The following is a 27701-nucleotide window of genomic DNA, read 5'->3' as shown; positions in this document are numbered from 1 at the left end:
ATGGAAACAATGGTAGAGAAATACCAACGCATTTGCCCTATTTCATGTATTGAGCAGCCGATGCACAGCACGGGGGAGAGCTGTGCTCAAACACTCCAACCAGATCTAGTTTCACATCTAACACAGTGCTTCACACCAAGCTGCAACCTTGAGTCAAGCATTTCAGCAACTGGTCATGGAGAGACTTTACGTGCATGTCCCCCCCTCCAAGCTGCATGCTTGCCAAAACCTCAGGATGACCTGTCCCTAGCTTCTCCCCCAAATAGCTCATGATCTGATTTCTCTTAACCCCTCCCTTCGCAAAAACCTTCCCCACTCCAGCAGATGAGGAGATGCAGACCAGAGTACATTCCTTCCCTGAAATTAATGCAAAGTTTTAAATGTGTGGCAGGCCCAAACATGACGAGACAAAGGAGACATTTGAGCTACAGGCAGGGCTGCAAAAGCTGCAGTCCTACCAGCACTTAGAGTGCTGCTAGTCAAAAACACCCACTTCATGACCCTCCTCTTGCATCAGACTTTTTGCTAACCATCTATTTTCCCTTCTGTTCCTTCCCTAAACACAAACCCTGTCTTCCAAGCAAGCACAGTCAGCAAAAAGGCCAATGCAGAGAGACTTCTCTCTGCATGTGAGGGAGGATTTCATTCTGCTCAGGTTCTCGGTGGTGTCCATCAAGAGCCACTCCACAGCAGCCAGGCAGAAAATGAGACAGTACAAACCCCCAAGGTTTAACTGCTAAAACCAGGATCCCCGTAAGAAACAGATATGCCTTAGTCCTTAGCATGACCATGCTCCTTTCCAGTCTCTCCCACCTAACAATAAAACTCTCTATCTAGCAGAGACAGAAGCTGATGGAATCCTGAAGCCCTGGCCGGACAGCCCCATGGACAGCAGGAAGCAGCCCAGCTCCTGCGTGAACACACAAGCATCCCCACCCCACCTGCTTCTGCACCAGCCCTTGTATTCCCCCATTTATAGAAAGGGTGGGATTTAAAGATGTCAAGTTCAATGGTGCCCAAAAACCCAAGCTGGGCAGGAAGCCTCTGCGGACAGTGCGTACCCACAGCCGCTGCGGGGATGTGCCGGGGCGAGTGCGGGAGCCTGGCAGTGCCATCACCTGCATGGTGGCAGGAGAGGACTCGGAGCACTTTGGAGCTCAGACAGTCCTTGCCAGAGGGCAGGAGCTCGCCAAGAAACTCCACTTATTGCAAAACCAGAACGCTGCCATTAAGCGATGTCTGACGGAGGAGACAGGCCTCGCAGCTTTCCAGCGTAACTAAACCCCCAAGGATCACGAACCTTGACAGCACCCTAATCTTAGGGCTCTTCCCTAAGCGTAATCTCACCACAGAGATGCAAAGAGAGAAAAACTGAAAAGCCTCTGCCCAGATTTACTGACTGATAAAAAACCACCACGGTTTTGGGGCTTAAAGCAGCCAGTTGTTGGCAGGTGGAAAGCAGTCACCCCCAGAGGGAACCCTCAGAGCTCCCTGGGAACTTTCCAACGGGACTATTTTATTCCCTGGAGGTGAGTGGAGGGGTGGGAAGGGGAGAGGAGGAGAACTGGAAAATGCTGATTTGTCAAGAAGAAAGATCAGCAGACGAGTATCCATTTCAATCGACGTTTCAATTTGAACAGTAAAACCTAACTTCTAAAATTAAAAGGACTCATCAAGGGGCAAGCTTTTTTTTCCCCCTTCAAAAATTAATAGTGAAAAAACAACAAAACATTTTACACATACTGAACTGAGTTTCTTTCTTGGCTAAAATTTAAACACTAACTTTCCTCCCAACTTAAGATGAGGAAACTTCAGCATTTTGAAGGACTGCACAGTTTCCCAGCTGGCTTGGCACTCTGCATGGCCGAACACAAAGCCTTCTTCAGTGGCCATTTCATCAGCCATTTTCAGCATGTACGTGTGCAGTTAAAAAATATGGGATTGCAGGATTGTAACTTTCTGTTGACTGAGATTGGGTGAGAACTCCAAGATTTTGGGTCCTTATCAGAGGTGCTGGTAGTTTCTACACCCCAGTGTTCCCCGGGGCCGAAGAGGGCAATGCCTGCTGCCAGCAGCAGCTTTACAGATAGGAAGGAAGACCCACAAGTGAAACTTTCTAAAAAGTGATGATTCCTCCATTTTTCAGCAATATTTATTCCTAAAAAAAAAAAAAAAAAGAAAAAAAAAGAACAGCAGCTGCACTCTGTGAGGCTGAACACATCAGCCAGCCTGCACCGACGGCCGCTGGGACGGCTCTGCGACGCCTGGGCAAGCTGTCCACCTACCCAAGAGCGAAGTTGCACAATATGGTTGAACCAACTGAACTTTTGCCTGCAGCACAAGACAAGGAGAGGTCTCACCTCCACCCTCCTCCTCCTCATTCCTGGCCCTCCCGGAGCCACTCCAAGCCCGCAGGGACGTGGGCTGGTTTGCTGCCAACTTGGGGAGGGGGGATCAGCCCCAGAGCGATCCCAAACCTCTTTGCACCCAAACCGCTCACAGAGAGAGGCATTTCTCAAAGTCTGCTACAAGAAAATATCTTGAATATTAAAATATACCTAGTTTGGTTAACTTAATATGGTATCAGCACTGAAAAACAACATTCAAATGAAAGCTTTTTCTTGCCTAAACCCTAAATAGTCTCTCAAAGGCAGTATTAAAACAATAAATCCACCAACCTTAATTATACCTCCCAAACCTAATCTCCAAAATCTAATTTTCACACTGCCAGGTAAAGACAGCCATAAACATAATTTGTAATTCACCGCTCAGTGAGTCACCCCCATTGCAAAGGCCTCGAGATACGGTACCAGTAAGGCAGAACAGCTCAGGGAGGTGGAATTATGACAGGGAAAATACTGGCTCTCCTCATGCCATCAGATCACAAGGGAGACCATTTTTCACATAGGTTATCGCTCACATTGCAATCCTATATAACACCAGAATATAAAAGTTACCAAAAAATGGGGGATACAGCAGCAGTCTGCAGCCCAGGGATGTTTGGCAGCCACCAGGTGATGGGAAGATGAACAGAAGGGGTGCAATGCATCCAGCAGCAGTGCAACACCCCTCAGCCGCTGGCAGGAAAACCACAGAGTCAACATGGCACCGTGGAGGGGACGGGACGGCTGCTGGAGCCCTACAGCATCCACCCGCTGGCACCACGTCACGTTTTCCCCTCTCCGTTTTCTGCTTAACAAGGTCCCTCTCCCCGCTGCCAGCCGGCTGGAAGGCATGAATCACGGAGGAAGGGCAGATCCTGCACGCCCATCCTTCTCTTCCCGCAAGGTCTCCCCTTGTCCAGCCAACGGAGCAGCCTCGCTGCAGCTGGCATGGAGCTGCCTTCCTCATCCCTCCTGCAGGATGCCTGCCACATACCCAGGAAGAGTCTGTGCTGGATCCCAGCGGTGGGAACAAGGAGCCAGACAAGCCTCAGGGCAGAGAGTGGATAGGAGAAGGGGGAAAAAAAACATGCAAGGAAAGTAACAGGAAAGGAGCATCGCTTCTCAGGTGGAGCAGAGCGCTGGGAAGGGAGAGCAGGTGGTTAAATTCTTCACTTGTTCCCAGGCCCAGCGGGACCCCGGGGAGATTGTTGCAGTGGTCCACACCTCACTTTGCAAGGAGACTCCAAGATGTCCTTCACTGAAAGAACTTTCAGCAGCCAGAGCGGGAGCAGTGATTTACAGCACCGTGGCAGACATGCGACAGCCTGATGTAATCACATGAAAGGCACAGAAAAGAAGTGACAAATCAAGACCACGGAAAAACATGTTGTCCCTTCAGCTTTATCACCTCCCTCTGCAAGGGCAGGACAAGCCCAGAACCACCATCTCCATCTCTTCCAGCTCTTATTTGCATCTCCCACTCCCCATAAAACTGCACAGATGCTTCCCCAGGCGCCCATGATACATACGCATGTGGTACATCCTATGGTCCATACTATATCATACAGATTTAGCAATATAAATGGGTCCTGGCCATTTTACTAAAAATTCAGCACTGAGATACAGACTCCTTTGCACTGATTTACTGCTATCAGTCCTCAGCTCCTCCCCAGGCAGCATGAGTCAGCTTGAAACTGGTTCTTTTGCTGCCACATGATATCAATTGCAGGACTTTCCACCAGAAAACTGAGCCGCATTAGATTGATTAAGAGTACAGTGGAGACGCTGGGGCTCCTGTCAGCCCAGACCCACGCAAACCCCATTAACCCCCCCCCCGGCCACAACCGGCTCCAGGTGGGGCCCTGGGCACGCCCCCAGGGACCATCCCCACGGGCAGCGGCAGGACAGGGGCTGCCAGCGAGCTCCTGCCCTCCTGGGGATCCTGCTCAGCCCCGCCACGGAATGGGGCAGCTGAATTTCCAGGGCTTATTTCATCAAGTAGCTGGGGAGTGGACGGGCATTATCTCACCCCTGAGCCAGGGAGAGGGGTGTAACCCTTTGCCTCGTGTTACAGGACAACTTTTAAACGCCGCATTACTGAAAGCCTCACCAAATAAAACCACACTGGATTGCCAGCGAGAAATCTTAGCTCTGTCCCTGAGGAGCCAAAGCTGTTTGAACCACCCCATGCTTCTGCCTCCCCCCTCCACAGGTCATGCTCAGCACAGGCTCCCCTCTGCATTGCACCCACCGTGGGATGCTTTGCGACATACTTCTCTCAGGGCTGGGAAGCAAAGGCTGCAAACACCGTCTCGTCGTCTCCTCGGCTGCTCTGCCAGGGTTCCAGAGAGGAGGAGACCAGGGGTGCCAGCAGGGGTGAATGAACAGAGCACGGGCTCAGGAGCTGGGGCCACCTTCACCACAGGGCCACCACGGCAGCCTGGGAACAAGAAGGGACCATCTGATGGGCGCAGGCGGCGATGAGAGGGAGCCCTCAGGGCTCACAGCAAACCAACAAGAAGCAAAATTGCACCGGAGGCAAGGAGGGGGATTGCAGAAACCTGGCAAGGGTGCAGAGACGCCCTGCAGAGCTGCACGCTTGGAGCAAAGGGAAAGGGCAAACACTGGCCATCAGCTCAGAACAAACCAAAAATCATCAAGCAACGTTATGAGCAGTTGCTTGAGAAAGGCTTTAGCTACGAGAATCGAAAACAAATTCCACCGCAGACACACGCGCTACACGGTGCCACCACGCTCGCCCCAGGTGTGTGCTGGCCCTGGGAACTTCCATCCAGCACCGACTCTCGGGGAGGACGGGCTGCCGTTTCCCAGAGGCAGACACGGCTTTCAGCAGCTCGCAGCCCCGCTCGCCTGCCAGGCACAGGACGCCGCAGCTAGTCAGGGTGCCAGCTAGAGCCGATTATAACTCCACTGACCTGCCTTGGCACTAGCACGCAAGGGAATGCGCTGGTTCCCGGCTGCCAAATGCTGGAAAGCTATAAATGGGAGACATTTGGAAAGAGAAAACGTTAAGGAGCCAACTTTTAACTAGGCTGAAGTGCATTGGACTGTACATGTTCTTTGTGGAGAGAGAGAGAAGAATGATGAAGGTCTTTGATGCGCTGCTGGAAAAATACTGGCTGTTCTACAGACAGAGATAGATAGTCCTTATTTAATGGAAAGTGTTTCTTCTTCTCTTGAGTTCGATTATAGCAATTCACTATTTCTATACTTCTGCATATGGTGCTTAAGCTCACGGCTCTCAGTGCGGTCTGGGCACAGCGGAAAAAATAGTGGCTGGTGTTTTGTAGCAGGAACCTCACTGTAGGAAGCTGTGGGTTTTTTCTTGTCCTCGGTCACGCAAGGGCCTGTCTTTCATGATCTAAGAACGAGATCCTGGTGATTTTTTTTTTTTGTGGTGGGGTGAAACCACGAAGTACATTGCACACGCAACTGTGCAGAATTTTGCAGAACTCCATAAACCCTGGAGAAAAAAGAAATCCCCAAAGTGTTGAAATAAGATTCCTGTTACGAAATAGCTATCGAAAGAGCCCTGTTTACAAGCCCTGTACACAAGAAGACATCCATCTGCCGCAGCACGGCCGAGCTGCCTTACGGCTTTTTCATCAAAGAGCCCACCAGGACCAGATAGGACCCAGGAGACACGTGAAATCCAAGCGGTGCCTCAGCTTGTGCTCCCACCTGAAGGAGACTTGTGCTGTTTGGGACACGTAACTCGGCATGCCTGCCTCTTGCCTTCCACATCTGGAGAATTAAGATAACTTAATTCACCTTTGTGAACTGCACACCCTGCCAGGAGCCCAGCTTAAAGAGCAGAGGAGGAGGAGGAGGAGGAGTGGTGCAGGCTGAGAAAGGCGATCGTGGGGCTTGCAGTACTGGAAACAATGCACGAGGCTCATTTTAATTTTTCAAGAGTCCAACGCCTTGAAACAGGCTGACGAACAATTCTCCTCTGTGTGCCAGCTAGTGTCTTCTGAGCCCATTTTACTGTAGTGTTTTATTTTAAAACAGTCTGAATTACTAAGATACTGACTTTTCCCCCCTCCCTGTCTTTGCCTCACGGCTGCACATGCACAGCAGGTGAAGAACCTCCTCCAGAAGGGCTAATCTGTCTTCCACGTCGAGACGACATGCACAGACCATTGCCTTTTGACAATTTTCTCATAAAAGTAGGCACCACTTCAACAGCCTATTTTCTTTTTGTGTTACACATGAAGCTGTTAGCCTGAGGGCCGCAGGACTCTCTCCAAGATGACATCGCTCCAGGTGGGTCAAAGCTGAAAGTTTCCAGCTAAGAACTTGAAGGATTTTTTAAACATATGGACAAACAAGAGGACTGGGAAACACACTCAACGCGCATGCAGAAAGGAGTGGGTGAGAGAGCCAGAGCCATTTTTAAGGTTGCTTAAAATTCTCAATTTTTCTGTCTCTGAATTGTGCAGCAAGCAAACTTACTCCAGCCTACGGCATGTCTCCATCCCTTGGCTCAAAATTAAACCGCTGTGCAGAGGAGCAGCCACGCAGCATCACCCTCTCCTCCAGCCTTCAGCTGGACAAGGACTGAAGGCAAGGTTTCTGACTGCAAGGGGAAAAAACCCTGGCATAACCTGTCCCCAGGGAGGGCACCCCTGAATGGCAATTTGATTTTTAAGGGCTTGCAGCTGCCTGCCAGAGGAGAAGCTACTGCTCCAGTGGTGAGAAGGCAGGACATGGCATGAATGGCAAAGCCTGCTCCGAGTGGGAGGTTTGGGACCCAGATCCATCACGGCTCACAAGCAGCTTGTAAGCTTTGCTGTCCAGGACACAAAATGAGACAGGACTGAAAAGTGCGAGGCAAAGGCTCCTGGCCGAGGAGAGGGTGGCTGCACCAGAAAGGCAGAGGAGGCCGAGGACATGGAGCGGGGCTCCTGCCCAGGGGTCTGGTAATAGCAGGAAAGGTGTAAAAGGATCGGGTTTGGGTGCAAGGACTTTTTAGGAGCACAGCGAGACAAAAGTGGCTCTTGGTCACATGAAGACTTGAAATGACTACCATCGTGGTGGATGAGCTCATAATTACAGAGTGGGGAAAAAATGTTTCTTTTTTGGGGTTTCCATAAAAAACACAAAATACAAGCCAGTATCTGTTCTCTAACCAACAGTGTCACTCCTTACAGCCAACAGTTTCAAGAAGATCCTTCCAAAAGATGTGTTAAACTCCTCCTAGGCAATGCATCCGATGTGATCCAACGGAGCCCTGCAGTCCCTGCACAGTTCTTCCACCGCTGGCCGGGCTGGAAGCATTTCTCAGGCACACAAGACCCTCATCCTCTATGTCTGTCAGAGACAACCGCTCACGTATCTGATTACCAACTTCCATGCCAGCTAACATTTCCAGTGTACCTGCCGGCCCCAATTAGTGTCCAGAATAAAACTGACATCCTTGCACACATCAATCTTATTGCCTTTATTTCTTAGGAACAGCATCCATCTGCTCCCAATAGCTCGCATCTGGCATACTGAGTGTTATGAAAGAGCCTCAATCCTACTTGAAGAAAATTACTCCTCTAGCCAAGAGATTCAAGCAGAACCCAGTTTAGTATTTGTAGTTACAGATTTACTACAAGTCAGTTACCTAAGGTTTCAAACTTTAGAATTACAATTTCATCTAGAGTTTGTTTTTTAATCCCTAAAAAGTTGCTCTTATGTAAATTGCCGTGTGATGGAAAACATTTATGGAGAAAACAAGGAGGAAAAGGGGCAGGAACCTGAGCACAGAGGAGCTACAGAGCAAAAAATGCTCTTGAGCACCGCACAGGTCCCTGAAGGTTTCCTCCTGCAATAAGCAGTGTATAGAAGGCAGACATATTCCTGGGTTTAAGCATTCCCTTCCCAATTTCACTGCCTGGCACGGTATGCCAAGCCTTCCTGTGATGACCCCAGAGCAGGTACGACCTGTGCGCTTCCCAAGGGATGAGGGCCATGACTTCATTTGCTCAAAAAGTTGGACCAGGAGGAAGCAGCCTGTGCCTCATGCTAGGACATATAAGCAGAATTGTGGAACAAGTTGTCGGTCACTGGCCCTCAGAGAGGAGGTGACAATCTCCTGCACGACCAGCAAATGGCCCACGGTGTAGTCAAAGGAATGAAAATGGGTAATTAGGCAGAAGGAGGAGGTCTTACCACCCTTGGAAGAAAAAAGCAGGATGGTGCTTGGAAAGGCTGCAACAGCCATGAGCTGTAAACCAGGACATTTGCAGAAGAGGGCTGGTCTTGCAGTATCAAGGACAGCCAAAGGGAAGAGCTCTGGAAGTTCACAGTATTCAGACAAAACCTCGAACGCTCCCAGCTGACAACAGTACAGCCTGCGGCATGACTGTGACCAGCAAGGTGGCTTTTGACATTCCCCATTCCAGTGTGGGGAACGTGGCTAGTCTGATGTCTCTGCATCCACAGAGGCAGAGACCAGCACTGGGAGAACTCCAGTTTCACCTCTGTTTCGGCTGAGCTGGCAGTTTGTGTTTTGAGTGTCATTCCTGCCTGGCTGGGGAGGGAAGGACACTTTGCCCTCTGGTTGCAGTGGGAGCAGGCTCGCCAGCAAGACTGTCAGTAGTAAGCATGCACGTGTTTTACTTGGCCCTACTCCTAAAATAATTGTTTGGCCACAATGGAAGGTGACAAGCAATTCAGCTGCAACCCCACAGGGAATATCAGGAGAAAATCCCCAACCACTCACACGACCGTGCCTGGGCTGCTCTGCGCTGCAGCATCACATCAGCACCACCCTGTCCCCACCAGTCCTCACTCCTGCTCCAGGAAGTTGTTCTCCTCTCTCCTACTTGGAACAAATGGCTTCCTTATCGTCCTGCCTGGGCTTAGCAGGAGGGTCACTGACAGCAAAAGAGGATGCACCAATCTTCACCCAAATACGGCCAGAGCCGCTATTGAAAAAACAAAACCCCAATCAGCTTCTGGCAGAAGCATGGAAAGTGCAGCCAGAATCACTGGGAACAGAGATAGTAAATTAAAAAATATCTCTACCTAAACATGCATGAACTGTGATTGCTCAAGGCCCTAAGTATGAGTAAATTTGGCTGGATTTTCACCGGATAACACGAAAGACAGATTCTTGACACAGGGATCACCTGCGACTCAAGTTTCCAATTCTTCCTCCAACACATCAAAAAGATCATCAGAACTGGATCTAGGGAAAATATTTTTCCCTCTTACTATGTTTTCAGAAGCAGCTGAACCTTTTTAGCCAATCAGTTATTTTGGGGGGCTTTGGGGGTTTTTTATGTTTGTTTTTTTAATAACTGGAGGCATGAATAATTTCCAGCATGGAAAATTTCTGCCTAAAGAGCTAAAATTGGCATAGAATCATACAACAATCATATAACAAAGGCCTCCAGCAATGGCAACAGTCAGTGCTACCAAGCCTACCTAGAGCATTTTTTTCCACTGTGCTAAGAGGATCTGTTTCACTCCTCGCCTTTCAATCCAATTTCCACTGTACTGCACCACAAGTTTAAAATAAGGGCACCAGGAAGCATGTGCGATAAGGGGGAAGGAAGGGAAAAACCACAATTTCATTCATTCTTTCAATAGAGCCAAAAAGGAGTGGTTACTCTTTTTTTTTTTTTTTTTTTTAAAGAAAAAGCTGCAGGGAACAGGGAAGGGGGGAGATGTTTGCTTTAAGCTTTCCCATCTGCACCATGATATATATATATAAAGCACCTCTGCCTCTAAAGGTGCTCCAGGGTGTTTTGCAGAGGCAGTTTAAGTCTCTGGCTCCAGACAGCCTCCAGTGACGACACTTCCCAGCTAGGAGCGTGCACAGCTCCAGTCAAGATAGAAAGGGAGGAAGAGATGCAGAATGGCCACTATTTCCTTGTATGTCCTTCCCCACGAGGAGCAGGGCAGGCCAGGGAAGCAGCACAGCTGGGGGCACTGGTTTATCACATATAAATCCCAAAAGACCCTTGCAGCAAATGACGGCATGAGCTTGGCCACCACCTTGGAGCACCAGCGAAGATGAGATGCTGCGGAGAAGGAAGCGCTGAGCTCCATTTCCTTCCAGCCCTGGCTGCTGCCCAACAGCTGTTCCCTGTTTATTTACTTTAATATTTCCTTGGTTACACAAGCAGCTGCACACAGCTTAACCCCTGCCCGCACCACCAGCCACCTGCGCCACCCTACCTTGCCCTGCGCGGCACGATGCTGCGGGATAGCAGCACGAGGCAGGGTAAAGACACCCAGGGTCTTGCCACAGCTGGGCTCTCCACGGCTGGCCAGGGGTTACTCAACATGGTCACCCTCATGGCCATGTCCACAGCTCTGCAGAAGGAGCCTTGTTGGGCAAGGGATAGGGCACCATCAACGTGAGCCGCCGTCTCACACAACCCCAGGCTTCGCAGGCTGACCTGACGCCAGCTGACCAGCTGAACCTGGGAAAGCCATCTGGGTTCCCACTGGGTTTGCTTCCCTAGGCAGGCCCACGTGCACTGTAATTTTAGCAGCACATTTGTGTCTGGACACAGCGATTTCAGGAAAGGCATTCCCGTTCCTGGGCAACCACAGCACCCTTTCAAATAAAACATATAGGGATGCTCGCCTTCACGTGAGCGGGTCGCTTGAGGCAGAGGGTGCCCAGCTCCTCTCCCAGTCCCACGCACAGGCCAGGAGGGACATGCCAGTGACTCTTCTGGCAGCTGCTGATGGTCCATGGATCGCTTCATGCATTTTCCTTTCTCATCTGCACAGAGCCTGTTCCAGCAGCTCAGCTTGTGTTTTGGCTCATAAAGCTCAGCCAGACCCCTTGGCTCATCTCCACCAAGGAAGGGGGTGGAAAACACCCTTTGCCTGCTCACCCAGAACACCAGCTTCAGTTTTCTGCAACCCAGCCTGTCCCAATTGCCTTTCCAGCTTCCTCCCTCCCTCCCAGCCCCATTTTCTTCCCAGTTCCCCCTGCACTGGGGTGTAATTGCTGAAGCAGCTGCCCTCCAGGCTGGCAGCACACCGCACCCGGCATTTCCCCAGCGCCCGCTCCCCAAAACGCTAGCCAGCGGGACACGGACCCAGGGAATCTGTGCTTTCCAGCAGCAGCCTTGTTTTGCTGTGATAGCAGCTGGGAAAGGCACAGTATTAGTTCCGTGGGAATGGAATTTGGGCCTAACTTTAACAAAATCCCCCCCTTCAAAGCAAACAAACAAACGCAACAAAAACCCCATCACTTGCACAGATTTCTGTTGGAGGAATTCAGACACACCTACGCAGCCCTGCGTGCATTCAGTCCAGGGAGTGACAGCAAAGCTCTAACACCGGGACATCCAAAAGCCCCAAGAGGCATGGGAGCGAAGAGTCCAGCTTTTGTGGTTGCCTTGTTCTTGCTTTTTTCAAGGATGTACAAAATTGCATCTAAGTCCCCTCAGATCAAAACATTTTCTGGTAGGTTACAAAAAGCATGCTTAGTGTTAAGGCAGAAACCACTCTTCTCAACTGACCGCAGCTTTTGACCCCCCGAAGTCAAAAACCCAAGAGCTGGTGAAACGCTTACCTGCAGGTCAAAGAACTTGCTGTACCGTCGGTATATGACTTCTGTGGACCCACTGGACCAGCTGACTTTGATAATGTACACCTGTAGGGAACAGAGGAAGAAATCAGAGAAGAGTGACCCAACAACCCGCACCACAACCCAAACACTGCTAAAGCTGCCAATGCAGCCCCCACCACTGGGTGTCAACCAGGGAAGTTCACAGGACCACTTAAAGTCATTGAAGCAATACTAGAAAATATGTAAGATAAAATTATTAAGCTCCATTGTTGCAACTTAACTGTCTACTAAATGCTTATTGATAGTTGTGACCTAAGACAGCTCCCTACCCCTAAATAGAGGCATACATCAAATGTCAAAGGGCACTTCTATGTAAAAACACAGTTATAGTCTCTCCAGACACAGACAAATTCCAAGTTAATAACTATGCTTTGGCCATCCCACCTATGGCTGCAGCATCAAGTTTGATGTAGAGATCCCAAAATTGCAGCCTGCAGTGCACTGCACCACTGCCAGCCTGGGCCCTGGAGCTGGGGCTTGCAAGAACTCAGACCCACAAGGTTCAAAACTCCATCTGTTCTGCCATAAGCAGCTCTGAGGTTTTGTTTACTTAAACTTGCTGGGGTGCAAATTACCCTCCTAGTCCTTAAGATGCTACGCAGTCAGTCATAGTAATTGCAGGTTATTCACAGATCGTATGACCAGGCTTTAACTGGTGATGAATGCAGAAAAAAAACCACCAAAAAACCCACCCAGTTTTTCCATTCGTCTATGAAAGACAACAAGCAAATAACAGAATTGGGCAAGTACTTATCTACTGTCCCTTGCTTGTTGCTCGCAGAAACCAAAGACAACCCTTGACAAGATGCCAGCGTAACACTCAAATGATGCAAACCTCAGCCTTCACTAATTGATAACAGATTGACTAAGTAGAACAAGGGCATGTTCATTTTTTCTTCTAACTCTGATGTCCTGCTCATTTCCACCAGAAATGCAAGTATCAGTTCGCTGAAGCAGGAACAATACATTCAGAAGCTCAGGTGAATGGACCTGCTAGAACTCTAGTTAACATAATGAAGTGTGAAGGCTGTTCGGATGCTGATGTTTTGGTATTTATAACAGAATCTCTTAAGAGTTTCACAAGGTTTCCCACAGAGACGCACATTTTTCCAGATGCTGGAATGCGATCAACATCCCAGCCCAATATCGAAACTCAAACACCAAGAGACTAAAATGGATAGCACAACACTGAATTATTTGAGCCCATCAAACCTACTCGAATGCTGTACTAAAAAAAAAAATCTAATCAAAAGGTCACTCTGCTGCTCAGAGGGCTGACACAGCATGACCTACCAAGGTGAGGAGACTCCTGAGGAACCACAAACTCTTCCCAGCAGGATCAATTCCAAACTAAGACGGAAAAAGAGGCAGCAAGATGAAGCAAGTTCTTACTGCTAAAATAAAGAACTTCAGTACTTTCAACGCACCAATTCAATGACTACTTTTCTTAAAACAGATGAGCAGCCCAAACACAGCTGCAACTGGTTTGCTGACTTGCAGTGAGCTGGCTGGTTGTCACAGGCACCACCACCCTCTCCCAGTAAGAATCCGAATCGCTCGGCGTTGCCTCACAGGCCTTATTCAGCTAACCACAATCCTCTCCTTTCATTCACAAATTCTTTTTTTGAGCTGAAGGACCTGCACTTTCTGCATATTGACACAAGGAGGACAGAGGGCTCCTGCAAGACAGCATCTGTAGCAGCTGTGGAGACCTGGATGAAGCACGATTTGCTACAAGGAAGGCCCGGACGCTGTGCTTACCTATCGCCAAATGTGGCTTGACAACCACTGTGCATTGGGTCAGGCACAATACCCGTTCAAGAACGTGCTTCTAGACCTCAGCAGGTCAGGGACAACTTGGCTGACCACAGTTTGCAATGAAAACTGGTAAAGTTGCATGACATGGCCTCTAAAGTATCTGACAGCATCTGTACAGTCGCCACCATACCATCAGCAAACGAAGCGTTAATCTGACGCTAAGAAAGCGTCCAAGCTGCCTTTACCCTCACCCCAGGACTTGCCGGCAGGCCAGCATGAGCTCATTTTGGTTCAACGCTCAGCTGATATCCCAGCTTTCTTACCAGTCTACAGCACTTTATGGGGTTATATCACTGCTGGCTGCCTGCCTGGAGAAAGCCTTCCACTGGGGCAGGAGGAAGAGCCAACTTTTCTTCATTGTTTATTCGTATTCTGCCTTTATTTGGAGTCAACAGCTTATTAGACTGGGATTTTAATCAGGATGTGGATTTGCTCAAGCCAAAATGAATTCAAAGCTCTTAAGGGTAATAAAGCCATGAGATTCGAGGGCACACCACGCTTTATTATACCCTTTGCAATTGAGGGAAGGAGCATTTTTCCCAACCAATGAGCTCACTCCTACTTTGCTGGAATGCCGATCTCCCTGGAGTCTGGATAACAGTTTCATGTACATCTCATTTGAACAGCAGAAAGGTCCCTGGGGGTATCTCCTCACCAACTTGCAGAAAGCAAAAAAGATGGGAAAGCCCATAGGATCGGGAGCTCCTCAATATCTATAAAACCACTGCCTCAGTAAAGCTGCCTTCCTGTCTCCTTGTGAATATCCCTCATTCTTCACTCTGACAGCCCCATCCCACCAAGGTATTCTGTTGGCCAAAACCATCACAGATCTTGGTCTCTGCCAATACCTAATCCAGTCCCTGCTGTCCTAGGGGTAAAAAAAGACACCAGAAAACGTAACTCAGGTGCTCTCCTCAGCTAATAAGAAAAGTGCAGATTCTGAACGGTGCAGTCAGCCACGCAGCGATGGTTTTCACAGGGACTGGAGATGATGAGGCACCAAGCTCCTACAGGCACCCACCCATCCCTGTCTCAGGCGCTTTTCGAAGTCACTTTCAAAGATCAAGACAGTTTTGAAAACATTGCATTTGGTCCAGAGTTTCCCCTCCTGGCCTGGCACTGCACCATGCCCTGCCAGGAGCAGCCGCCATGAAGCAGCAGCCCAGACAAACCCAATTTTGTGCCGGTAGGAGCCACCCCGTCACCCGCTCCCACAACCCTCGGTCCTGCAGAGGCTGCTCCAAGGACGGGCTTTTTCCCAGCCCAGCTGTGTGGGTGAGGGCATGTGGAAACAGTTATTTCATGGGTTTTCTCCAGCTCTGATTTCTATGGTCCTTCAAAGAAATAACATGGAGAAACCACCAGCAGGCCCTTTTCCATGGAAAGAGCGAGGGGATCTCCCGGGGCTGCCCTAGCGCTGCTTCAGGGAGCGGCACCCCCAGGAGCACCGCTGGGAGCGGAGGGGCCGCCACCGCTGCCGCTCGGATCCCGAGCTCCTCCTGCGCTCCCGTTTCTTCGAGGGGTGGGGAGAGCCGAGCAGATGGCAGGGAGGCGGCGGGTGGCCAGATCCGGGAGGGGGGCTCTGCAGCCCCATCATATGGGCTGGGCCCATGGCCAAAACCAACAGGCAGAGCTATCTAAATATTTGCAGACCGCCCCGTCCAGCAGCAGGGTCTGCACCGCGCTGGGACCTGGCTGACTCGGTGAAACCTGGGAACCGGCGGCTCCCCTCCCTCCAGAAAGGACGCCTTACCCTGCCCCGCTCCCAGCCTGAGAGCCTCCATCTCCTGCTCCGCTGCGGCCTACGTCAGCCCCAGCCTACGCCGCTGCACACGTGTCACATGAAACCCTGCAGCTAGGTCTGATGCCTGAAGGCAACGGGCCAAGCTGAGCTTTGGAAGAGGTAGAAATGACCAGGGCTGAACCCTCCTTAGCTTCACTTCAGCCATGGGTCAGGGAAGCATAGCTGAAATTCATGCCCATGTTTCTGAAATCCTTCAGAGGCAGCTCACGGCATTTGTCCTACTAGAGCAAGGCGAGAGGAGGGGTACAGAGCTTTCAAGGTCACTCAAACACACTCAAAATCCTGCTTTTGGCATGAAGAAAGCCCCATGCACGCACCCTCAGCCCCCCATCGCTCCTCTCCCAGCCACCAGCTCCCCTGCCCTCGCGCCGTGAAACCGCAGGCCCGTGCTGCAGCAAGGCCATGTTATGGAGCAGGAGGAGTTGCTGGTGGGACAACCTTGCCAGAGTCACAGCAAAGACCAAACCAAGGAAACAAGGCTTGCCCTCCACTCCCGGGCAAGTTTTGGAGGTGCACGTGGATCTTGTTTAATGCCGGGGGAGAGAAGCATTTCACATTAACACCAAAATGGAAACCTGCAGGTACGAAAGGCTGAACTCTGACAGACACCACAGGGATTTGGCTCCCAAAATCCCTGGGTTCCTCAGACGCCCTACATTACAAGTAATCGGCCACATACCAAATACTTAAAAATTACTGCTCGTTTACCATCAGGACCTTCATCGCCTAGGATTCTCCTTGGTCACGTTTGAAAGCGTGTGCCCCAAACAGAAATATAAAGGTGGAAAAAAAGGCCCCAGGGCCACGCAGCCCGCCCTGCCCAGTATCATGAGCTCGGTCCCTACAGCATCCCTGTCACCGCTCTCCCCTCCCCAGCATCTCTGGAGAGGCAGCTCAGGGGGAGAACGGGCCAGTGGAAAGTGGGACTGAAAACCTTCGTAAGGGAACTGTCAAAAAAACGACAGGTTGCTAAAAGAAATGCAAATGGCACCTGGCCAACCGTAACAGAGCTGTCAACGAGAGCTGCCAGTCAGCTCAGGCGGCAGTCAGGGCTCCGCAGCCCCGGGGGGAAACACCACAGGCAGCGGTGAATGCCGGAGGGAGACCCTGGACACCCCTCCCGGGCAGAGCGCGCGCTCCGTGGGCACCACCAGGAGAGCAGAGGGGCTGAAGGAGCCAGTTCAGATGCACATCCAGAGCGGTCAGAGTCGCGGGGACAAGAGCGCGAGTACTGAGGGGACGAGAAGCCAGCACAAATCATCTCTAACTGAAAGGGCAGCCAGAGATTTAATTTTATTTTTTTTAACTCTTGAAGAAACAAAGTAGCAAGCGTAAGCCCTGGGAGCTGTCAGACCCCAGAACTATTTTACCAGGGACTGATAAAGAGCCTTGGTGCTGCAGATGGCAATGGCTCCTGCCGAATTCTACCGCTCAAAGGGACTGAGGGCTCCAGAGTCCTTCACAAGCCCCCAGTCTTACACCTACCCCAAATGGCACGTTGTCCCATACAACGTGGCTAGAGAGAGGAGGTGATTCAGCGGCTGACTTGAGGCAATGGAATTAAGAACAGATACTAAAAAAAAATAATAAAAATAACAGAAGCGGTTTCCCATTCTTGAAACATGAGGCCGTGTGACCTCCTAGAAGAATCACTTCTGGACTCCTTGCATAAACACACCACGGACATGCACAAAACACAACCCGGGAAGCAGCCTGGACTGCTTAAATTTGAGTAGGAAAAAGGCAGACTGAAGTTGCAGGAAAACCTAGGGCTACAGTTTCGGCCTCTCTCCTCCCGCAGGAGGAGTTCTCCCAAGTTTTCAAAGAAGACTTGCAAAGTGTCCTGGCTGTGGGGGCTCACATAAAGACCCCAAGTAAGGCTCTGGGGAGAAGGCAGCTGCTGGCTGCCCGGCAAGCTGGCTGCCTGGCTCCCAGCATGTTGCTGAATGAGGCAAATCCACCTCAAGCTCAGCACCACCCAGCTACACCAGCTCGAGCCCAGGAGCAGCACACCCATACTGACACAGCCCTGCGAGCCAACAACCCACCAGCAGCCCTCCCTGGCACGGCACAGCCCTCCCTGGCACGGCACAGCCCTCCCTGGGTGGCTCTGCAGCAATCCCCGAGCTTCCCTGGCCCCAAAGCATCCCTGTGCTCAGAGCTCCCACACACCGAGACCCTCCCGTTTCCGCGCCAGCCACACCAGAGCCATGCGAATGATGGCAGGGCAGACGTAGTGCCATGGTCACTTGGAAAGACATGTCCGTGGGGGTGCAGGGGCACACAGCTCTGCCCGCCCGCCACCAACAGGCATCAGCATAGGTCCCCAGCCGTTTAGCAGAGCTCCTGCAGTGAAGCCAGACATAACAGCCTCCAGCAGAGGCAGAGCTGTCTGCAGAGCTGTTTCCAATGGGTTTGAGCCTGTGTGGTCTCGGGTCCAGGGAGACTATGTACAATAAACCTCTCTGTGGAAAACTCCACATATTTAAAGCATCTTTTGCCAGTAGAAGGGAAAAAGCATCAGTCTCTCTATTCCATCTGCACTCCCCCAAACCCCAAAACATGGGGAAGCGAAGCAAGAGCCTCGCACCCTGGGTTCGGCCACTGCTGCAAGAAAGGAGCACTGAGAAATTCAAAGGGGCAGAGAAACCGAAGGAGTTGAGGGATTAAGCCAAACCAGAGCAGGGTTTAATATAGAAAAGGGAGTGGGAAATTGTAAGAGGAAAAGAAAAAAATGGAGGGAGGTGGCTGGAAACAAAGAAAGTTCTTGGCGGTGAGCTGCTGTGCTTGGCCCCTCTCCATCAGCCTTCGCTGCCGCAAGGCGTGCAGGGCTGGGGAGGGGAACGTGGGGGCTCTTGTGCCACAGGACACCAAAGCTTGGAGTGGGAGAAGGACAGCCAGGCCCCTGCTTGGTCCCTGGACACCTTGTCACCCCCTCACTCCTGCTCTGTGGACAGGGAGAGCTGGGAGAAGGGTTGTGCTGTTTCAGACAGCAGTGGGAAAGGCGTGGAGAAGCGATCCCAGCAGTAACTGCACGGCATCAGGGGTGCTGCCGTGGTCCCTCCAGCCTAGCAGAAGAGAGAGGCAGAAGCAACAAGTCAGGGCTGCAGGAAGGAGCTGGGTAACAGGGATGCGTACAGCACAAGGACAGGCACGTCCTCACCACTGTGGTAAATAACCCAAGCCAACCTGCCCACACACCCAGGACTACAAACCAGCCACCTTCCCTTGCTCTGATTCATTCCTTCAGCTGTACCCTCCTTAAAACCCTAGCGAGCGACAGCTCTTCCCACTCTGCTGTTATGCAGCTTGCCAGGGCACAGTGCTGCCTCAGCACACAGCCAGAGCTGCTGGGATGAAGTACACACATGCAGGGTTACACTAAGCACAGGGACAACCCACTAAGCTCTGCTCAGCCACAGCACAGACCCCTCAGCTGTACAACACAGGCACCCGTTTGTTTGCTCTGAAGGTCAAACGTATGGATTCATTTGTTTCCTATTTCCCCACTGCTATGTGAAACGGCCAGAAGATAGAGATACCCTCCAAAGCAAAGCTGGAAGGGATCAAGGTCACCAGACCTCGGAGCAGGCAGAGGCAATGGATGGCCTCAGTGCTGAAGTTCACTGCTGGAATTGTATATGAGCACTAGCTTTCCACACAGAGAGGCATCTGCCTCAGCGGCCGTGTGCCAGGCAGGATTTGGCCCTTCCACTGAACTGTGACATTTGGGGTTTTCAACAGCCTTAAGTAACATGACTAGGAAAGAAAAACAAAGGAGAGTTTGCATTTGAGTGTTGGTTTTCATCCACAAAGCCAACAGCACTCCCTTAAGACCCAATTCTCTTGAGAGGTGAGGGGGAAGGAAGGATTGATCAGCTCTGTAATGCTGTGCAGCAGGGCAGGGCTGAGCACAAGGATGGGTCCGAATTTCTAGCAGCTATGGGCTCCAAACGCCCTGCCTGTAGCCTGCCTTGAGCAGGAGAACATCAGCCAGCTGATGGGAAATGGGATGAGATGCGGCAGAATCACAGGGTACAGCAGTGGAACACTGATACAGATACTGAGAAAGCCCTCAAATGTCTCAAGGCTACCGATGCTCAGAAGCTCTTTGCCGTGGCAGAGACTCCAGTTTCCTGGGTTCAGCCTTACTTCATATATCCTGCTTTCACTTTTGCTCTCTTTCCTTCCTATTTTAATTATCAGCCCCTGGATGGATTGCACATTATTAATTTCAAGCTCCTGCTCCCTCAGTCTAAATGCACCCAGCTCCTTTGGTTCCCCACAGGACATTCCCACCATACCAGAAGCACGGTGACACTCCCCAGAGAGCATGGCATGGGGCAGGAGTCATCCCCCAACATCCTTTTTAAGCCAAGCAACCGGTATGATTCACAATGGCAGAAATAACACAGCTGTACGCGGTGATTCTGCACCAGGTCCCCACAAAGCTCTGCTCCAGCTGGGAAAGTCAGGACCAGGGGACCATGACACACAGGTCCATGGGACGTATGGTCTTCAGAAGTCATTTTCTGCTCTATACATTCTTCAGGCACTGAAGAACAACTGAATCTGTAGATCAGCAGCCCTCCTCCTCTTGCCATTTGAGCATTCTTCTCTGAATGCTCCATAGTAAATTCCAGATAAGCAATGGGCTTGCGCTGGACAATGAATGAAACCACGAACGGCCCCACCACCACAAGGAACAGGAGCAGAGAAGACACCTACCATCACATCACAAATTCCACATTAAAAATATAACACATTTACTTTTTGAATGTGGTTTTCATCAAACTTGTTCTAAAATATCTATAGATGCTATCATCTAGGCACCAGATTCCAACACGCACTGTTAATTACTTTTGCAAGGCAGTTGCCACAAATGAGGTGATTCAATACGCACAGGTGTTCACCTTGTTTAAAGTTTGTGAACTGAGCTTGCAAAATAAATGTATTCCGCACACTTTTTTAAATTTCCCTTTTTCAAAGTGATATGTATGTGTGTGGAGGCTGGGAAAGGAAGTCCTACAAGAGCACAGTCCAGATTTCCCAATAAACTAACACAACCAAACAGCATACTGCTCTCTCTTTCCTGTCGGATATATACATATAAATTTGGTTTGTGCTCTGGAGCAACCATTTAAAACTATATGAACTATGGAAATGCTCTTGGTGCATGGGATAGTAGAAATGCAGATGCAATTCAATTACATTGTTACTAACATACAAAACAAAACAAAAATTGCAGCTGTATTAAAACAAAAGGTCCTGAAGCTTGCCTAAGGGCAAAACCACAACCAAAATCTGGACTTAGTAGGGAAAAGCTTTATTTTAGGGATTTCTACTAGAGAATAACAAACACAAAACTATAAAAAGATCCCGTGTTAAGTCCTTTAAAGGAAAATTTAGTCCCTTTCAACTCTGGCTTTGTTTTGGGTCTTTTCTGAATAAACATTCGTTTATCAGAATGTGAGACTTGGCCAGACCATAGAAATGACAGTCTGCTTACTCTGTCGCCCAGAATGATTATTTTTAAACTTTTCTCTTGGACTTTGCCTTTTCAGCTTTGCGGTATGGCCCTGGAGCACTCGCCGACAGCGTCCCCGAGGGGCATGAGCGGTGATCACTTAACATAGGATTGTATGGGAAATGTCACTGCAGGGTGACCTTCCAGCCACTGCCTGAAGGATGGGAGTCCCCTTCTTGACTCGAATGGTGGGCTGCTGAGATCCTGAGCTCGGTTGTTCTCTCTCAACAGGATCGGAGCAGTGCATCCTGCAACAAACACCTGCAAGAGGGTAATTTCCTGCAGCCCTTCCAAGTGTGTGAGCAGAGTTGGTTTGACAAGAACAGTAACAGGCGTGTTGGCCTCGCATCATGCCAACATCATGGCAGCAAGAGCCTTCCAGGAGCACAAGGCTGACTGTGAGGAGAAAAGCACGAAAGGGGCGACCCCGCCCCGCCAATTGTGGTTTAGCTTGACCCCTGCTGGCGGTGCTCACCGCAGTGCCCACCCAGGGGTTTAACACCTCGCCAAGGAGAACAGCGATCAAGAGGCCATTCCCATTTCCCTTATCCCCGAAATGACTCTAAACACACCTGGGCTTCCTTTGAATAACCCACCCAGCTCCTCCTACCCTCAGGTCAGGTACTGGGCTGTCACCAGGGTCAGGAGGACAGACCCCCTCAGGAGAGGGGATAAGCGCACTGTTGTCCCGGCGTATACTTCCAGGGGAGTGCGGCCGTCAGACACGCTGTGAGAATCGGCGAGACAGTAGCACACTGCACTGATGTTCTCCTGCACCGATGTTCTCCTGCACCAGAATTTGAGCCAGTGCCATTCACGGGCACACACACAAGGGCATGGGGACTAAGTTTGGGTTCCTGGTTAAATGCCAGCACCCAGTTCAGCCTACATTCAAGCTGGCACCTGGCTACCCAAACCCTTCCCGGCACCTTGCTGGGTCCTCACCTAGCCCAAGCACCCCAGTTTGGGGGAATATTGTGCCTCCTGCTTCAAATCAGAGCTGCAAAAAAGCACAAGTTTTTGTCCCGGGCAACACAACTCTTTTTGTATCAATTACCAAGGTGACAGGCAAACCACGTCGGCTTGAATAGAGCTGGCCTTTCCTACAGCCCCTCCCCACCACAGGCATCAATAAGGACTTTGAAACACTGGTTTCATCTCACTTTTCTGGGAAACTGGAATTCACAACTTTCTGCTGTGGCCTCACTACAGCCAACACAACTGCACCTTTGTCCAGCAAAGAAAAGCCTCTTGCCGATGCAGAGAGCAGCCTGAGCAGTATGGGTCAGTCACTGGTCAGGCCAGCACAGAGGCAATGGGAGGAAAAGTTGGCATGCTCCTCCAGCCACCCTGGGGACAGCAAGTGGCTGCCCCAGGGGATAGAGAGCACATTTATGCTCAGCTACGAGAAGCCAGAGAGCAAAGGTTTAACACATAAAGCTTTATGGTTGACTCGGATTTGCAGCGTGCCAGCAGATACAGTCTAAAGTAAGATGACTCAGTCGTGATTTGCTGCCCCTCCTCTCCCTCTCTTTGCAGGGAGAGGAAGAAAAAAAAAAAAGAGAAGGTTTTGATTCCGTATAATTAACTGGCTTTGTGAATCTGCCTAGTTCTTATCGATTCCCTGAAACAAGGCGAGTGCTCCCATTCACTCCAGCGCTGCCCCAGGGAGGCTGCTGCCTGCAAGCTGCCTGCCCCTCCCTGGGCTCAGCCCTGCCGTGAGCTGCACTGGCTCATGCTGCCGGATTTTGGTCCAAGACAAGTACAGGGAAAGGTTAGAGGCTGCACAACCTTCTCCCACCGTCCCAGGAGCTTCTGCACCGGTGCCCCCACCCAGCTGTGCTGCCATACTTCCCTCTTCCTAGAAACACCTCTGTCCCAGTTTTCCAGCCTCACAGGGATTACTTGTGCTATGCCCAAACTCGACCCGCCTTGCCCCTGCAGGTGGGAGAGTGAGCAGGGTAAAGCAGATTGTGTCCAGCACCTGGGGTGCATGTCCCAGCCATGGGGACACAGGTCTTAAGGGGTGCGCAGAGCCCCCAGCCCCAGCAAGGGAACAAGAAGGCCCAAAGGGAGAGTGGAGGAGTAGTCACCAGCGAGCCCATCCGAGCCCCGTTACAGGACCTGCCGACAGTGCAACAGATCTGCCAAGACAAACAGAAGCGTAGGCAGCTCAGCGAATCTCCTCACGTACACGCTCCTCCAGATCGGATGCATAACCCAGCTACGATGAGTAAGTCTGGGATGGACACAGCAGGAAGGGGGCACATCTGGAGCTGGGGCCTGGCTCAGCCAGGGCTGATAAAGCCACAGGCAGGGCAGGAGAGGAAGAAGGGGAGATAAGGGGTTGGGCGGCAGCAGCCACACCACATCCCTGGATGCAAGCGGAGCGTAACAGCCCCCTTTACCCTCCCCTCCATCCTGGCTAGAGCTGGCCTGCCCTCTGCTTTCCTCCAACTGTTACTCACTGCCACAAACCAGACAGGGTGACCCGGAGAAGCCCCTGATCTCCCAAGAGCTCAGGGAGCCTGGCTCCGCTGACATGACACACTCCAGCCAGAGCGAACACCACATCCTTGCAACCCGAACGCACCATGAACAGCATGTCACTGGGTCACCCCGCTCTAAGGCGAACAGGGCGGGGAGAACATTTTGGTCTTTGTTTTACAGTTGTTGCCAGGATTCACCCACAAGGTCTCCACGGATGCCTGGAAGCACATCAGAATTTAAATAATAAAAAAAAAAAAAACCAAAAACCTTCAAAAATAGACAAACCCACAACAGCTTGGAAGATGCCCTGGAGCATGCAGGAACGCACTTGCTGGGCAGCTCACACAGAAGGGGTGCACGGGACACGAGGGGACACCTCACAGGGAAGGCGGCACTGTCCCAGGCACAGAAGAAAGGAGCCAGAGGGTCCCTTGCAGCAGGACTCTGCAGCCAACAGGTTTCGGAGCCCCTCTGCGAAGCGCTGCTCCCTCCCGAAAGCAGAGGCACTTCCCGCTGGTGCCCAGAGACGCCTCCCCCTCCTCCGGGGTGCGTGTTGCCCTGGGAGCCCTCCACCAAAACCCGGTCCGCAGCTAATCACCCGCACCTCCCGCCGCTTCCCGCCGGCGGCTCCCGCGCAGGGTCGGCACCAGCGCTGCCCCCCGCAGCGCGGCATGTCCCCGCCCGCCTCCCCCGGTAGCGGGGATCTGGTGGGGGGAAGAGCAGCGCTGGCGGGGAGGCACAGGGTGTCCCCCACGGGATACGCCGGGAGCAGCAGAACCCGTCAGCGCTGCCACCCTCCTCCTCCTCCTCCTCCTCCTCCTCCCTCCCGCCCCGGGGCTCCGCGGCCGCTGCTCGCCGCCGGGGCAGCCGTGGGGGAGCGGGGCCGCCCGCGGGCCGGCAGCGCCCGGCCTTTGTTTGCCCGGGGCCGGGCGCGGCGGCGCGGGGAACCCCGAGCCGCGCAGTCACTCACATAGTGCTTGTTGGGGACGCGCCGCTTCTGCACGTCCAGCACCTTCACCTCCGCGATGCTCCGCCTGGGCATGCCTCCGCCTCGGCCGTGCCCCTCGCAGCCCGGCGCCAGCGGCGAAGCGGGGAGCGGCGGCGGCGCTGGGGGAGGCACGGCCGCACGCAGCCGGGACCGGAGCCTGCAGCGCCGCGCCAGCCCCGCCGCACCGCCCGCTGCCGAGGGCGGGAGGCGGCCCCGGCCCGCCCCGGCCTATCCCGGCCGGCGGGGCGGCCCCACCGCCGCCTGCTTAAAGGGGCGACCGGCGCCGCCCGCCTCACGCGTGTCTGCCCCACGCGCGGCTGCTGGCGGGGCGTGCAGCGCCCCGCGGTCCCCCCGGCCCGAGACGGAGAGGGGAAGAGGACTCGGCTGTGTCTGAGGGCAGAGTTTTTCGGACGATGCTGCTGGCTGCTTGCCCTTCGCGGGGAGGGGGCTGGAGGGGGTCTGGGCTCGCCCATCTTGCCCGGCATGGTGGGCCTGTGCGTGGGCTCCATCACCAGGTTTTGGCTCTTCACCCTGCTCTTGTCCCATAGCAACGGCCCCCAAGGCGATGCTGGCTTGGCCACAAACAACCACATCCCTAAAGGATCTGGGAAATGAACTGGGCAGGAAAAGGTGGCTTTCCTGGCTGTCGATGTGGTCAGACAACCTGCACACGCTGGGAGCTGAGGCACTGCACCCCACCTCTCCTCCCCGGCAGCCCACCTCCTCAGGCCACGCTCCTGCCCAGCTCTGCCCTTGGGGCGTAGTGGAGACATGGCAGTGATCAGGCGCTTCTCAGCATCAGCACCACCCATGGCCTCCAGCCTCCCAGCAGCTCCTCAACACATGGCATGCCCACAGCTCTCTTCCCTGTTGGGCTTTTAATTACATTATAAAGGTACTCAAGGCTTGCACTGGCCGGCCATTAGCTTTCATATGAATTTAATTTAATCATAAACAACTCATCTCAGTCCTTAGCAGCTCCTTAAATGTGGCTCATTTTTATACTGTTAACTTTGCTACAACCACCCCAGAGAATTAATGGCAGCACAGGCTGGCAGGGCTTTATTGCTCCCCTTGGCCTCCCAAAGGGCTCATCTTCATCCTCCTCCCACTCAGCTAAGCCCAAGACCATGGTGCCTCTACAGAGATGGCTGCAGGAAGGATGCTGGGTTGTCTGAAGGGGACATCGTGCCACTGGCGACCTCCCTGACGCCTGCTGGCATGCTGCAGCAGGGCTGCTTTACTTGTGGACCAGCTGCACATAGCTCCCCTGCCATCCCCAGCCCCGTTGTAACTCCTCAGTCACACACACGTTGAAGGTAGGTGGGCAGGAGGCCATGGAGAGGCCCTGAAGAGCCTTCTCTTCCTTCTCCCATCAGGAATGCCCTGACATTCATGAAGGCATGCTGGAGCTGGACTTTGAAGTGCTAATCAAGAGTCAAAGCCTGGGAAAGCACCAACAGGCAGCAGAACTGCAGCTTTTGGTGTTGTGCAGAGTGCCCAGGCTTGAGCAGATAGAGTTTACTGGTTTTAGAAGCCCTGAAATGAACGAATAAATGAATGAATGAACGCATGAATCTTCCAAAGGATGGCAAGGAAAACTTCCAAAGCAGCTGTGCATCGTGTTGATAGAAGAAGTATATACTGAGGAGATGTGGAACACTGAAGAAAGCGGATTAAGAGAGGAATGAAACAATTACTGGTCTTCACATCCTGAAAGGTGAAACTAAGGTAAAGAGCAGCTGAGGGCACCACAACTGAGCAATGCAGAGAAGGATGTAACCTGAAGACCTGAGGATTGAAAGGCCAGGCAAGGGGATCACAGGGATAACAGAAGCAGGTAATTGGATATGCAAACCACAAAAAGAAGCACAAAACCACTCTAAACACAATGCAATAGATGATAAAATGCAAAGTGAAGGGAATTAAGTGAGGCAACTGAGTTACAAATGCTATGGCTGCAGCCATCCCTCTTGCTTTGGGTACTGTTTTTTTCTAGTTAGCAGCGACTGCGGGACCGCCAGGCATCTGGGGAGAGGGTGACTGTGCTCGGGACACTGGTTGCATGGATGCAGAGCTGCTCTGATGCAGTCTGGTTTTACAGGAGTGCACAGACTAACCCTACATCCTCATGCACTGAAAACAACATAGCCAGATTGATCATCTTGCTGCTCAGTCCAGCTGCACTTTAACATGAAGTCCACCATCAAGACACGTTGGACTCACTGCCCATGAACCCTAGGCTCAGTCTGTGGGAAAAAGAATTAATTTAGAAAAACATCTGAGAAGAGCAAATCAAGAACATGCAATTCAGAGAGCATTTTGACCTATAGATGCAGCATCCAGAAAGAAGCTAAACTGTGTTTTCTTGCCAGATTTGTCTGGTCTAGCTTTAGAAGCGGTGACAGCTGCAGCACAGAGAGATGGTGTAGGACAGTGGGGGTGCTGGGGGAGCAGCCGATGAATAGCTGGAGTCCCAGGTGCCACCAGCTGCATCGGCGACCTTCACGCTGGCCTCCCCCTTTCCTTTAATCCTGGCTCCACTACCACAGTTGGGAACCCACAAAAGACAGCATGAACACCACACTGTGACACTGTGAAGGACACCTCACTCCTGAGCTTGAAGCAGCCCACAGGGACACAGACGGTGCTTTGCTTGGGGAAGTATTGTGCTCACCTCCCCCTCAGGGGTGCACGAAACCTTTGGGCATTCTGTTGCTGATTAATCCATTTTTCTGTGCCACAAGGTCCCCACATGAAGATGTGTGACATAGAAGGCAAAAGGAGAATGGATGAATGAGCTCTCACAACATGTTGGACCTACCTGCTCCAGGGACCAGACCTTGGTCTCCTGCCTTCACCCTTCCAGCTCCTTTCTGTGTACTGCCCCAGGTGCAGCCTCGTGACTGCCACATGCTCCTGGGCTGTCAGGCCATTCCTTTATATCTGGTATAAATCATGTGTATCAGACAGCCAGCTTGTTACACACAGGGGGTTATTTTATCCGTGTCTTCTAGTGTAAATCCACTCCAGACCTATGAACATTGGCAGAAAGCCAGTGACTGCACAAAATCAACTGG

General features: G+C 51.8%; 1 protein-coding gene across 1 annotated transcript in view; it reads right to left on the bottom strand.

Moving 5' to 3' along the window:
* SH3PXD2B (SH3 and PX domains 2B) overlaps positions 1–25079 on the bottom strand; it is a gene marked incomplete at its 3' end in the record, with an annotated part of 76574 nt that extends 51495 nt beyond the window's left edge. Inside the window, exons 1-2 of the mRNA XM_082006032.1 lie at positions 24604–25079; positions 11938–12018 (exon numbers count right to left, since the gene is read on the bottom strand). Of these exons, the coding sequence (XP_081862158.1) occupies positions 11938–12018; positions 24604–24675 (153 nt within the window). The 5' untranslated portion in view covers positions 24676–25079. The remainder of the gene's footprint in view (positions 1–11937; positions 12019–24603) is intronic.
* Positions 25080–27701: the final 2622 nt, after the last annotated feature.

The sequence above is a fragment of the Phaethon aethereus genome (genome assembly GCF_964289735.1).
Source record: "Phaethon aethereus genome assembly, chromosome: 14".
Lineage (NCBI taxonomy): Eukaryota > Metazoa > Chordata > Aves > Phaethontiformes > Phaethontidae > Phaethon > Phaethon aethereus.
Note: the sequence above shows the minus strand (reverse complement) of the source record. Positions and strands in the feature narration are given on the sequence as shown.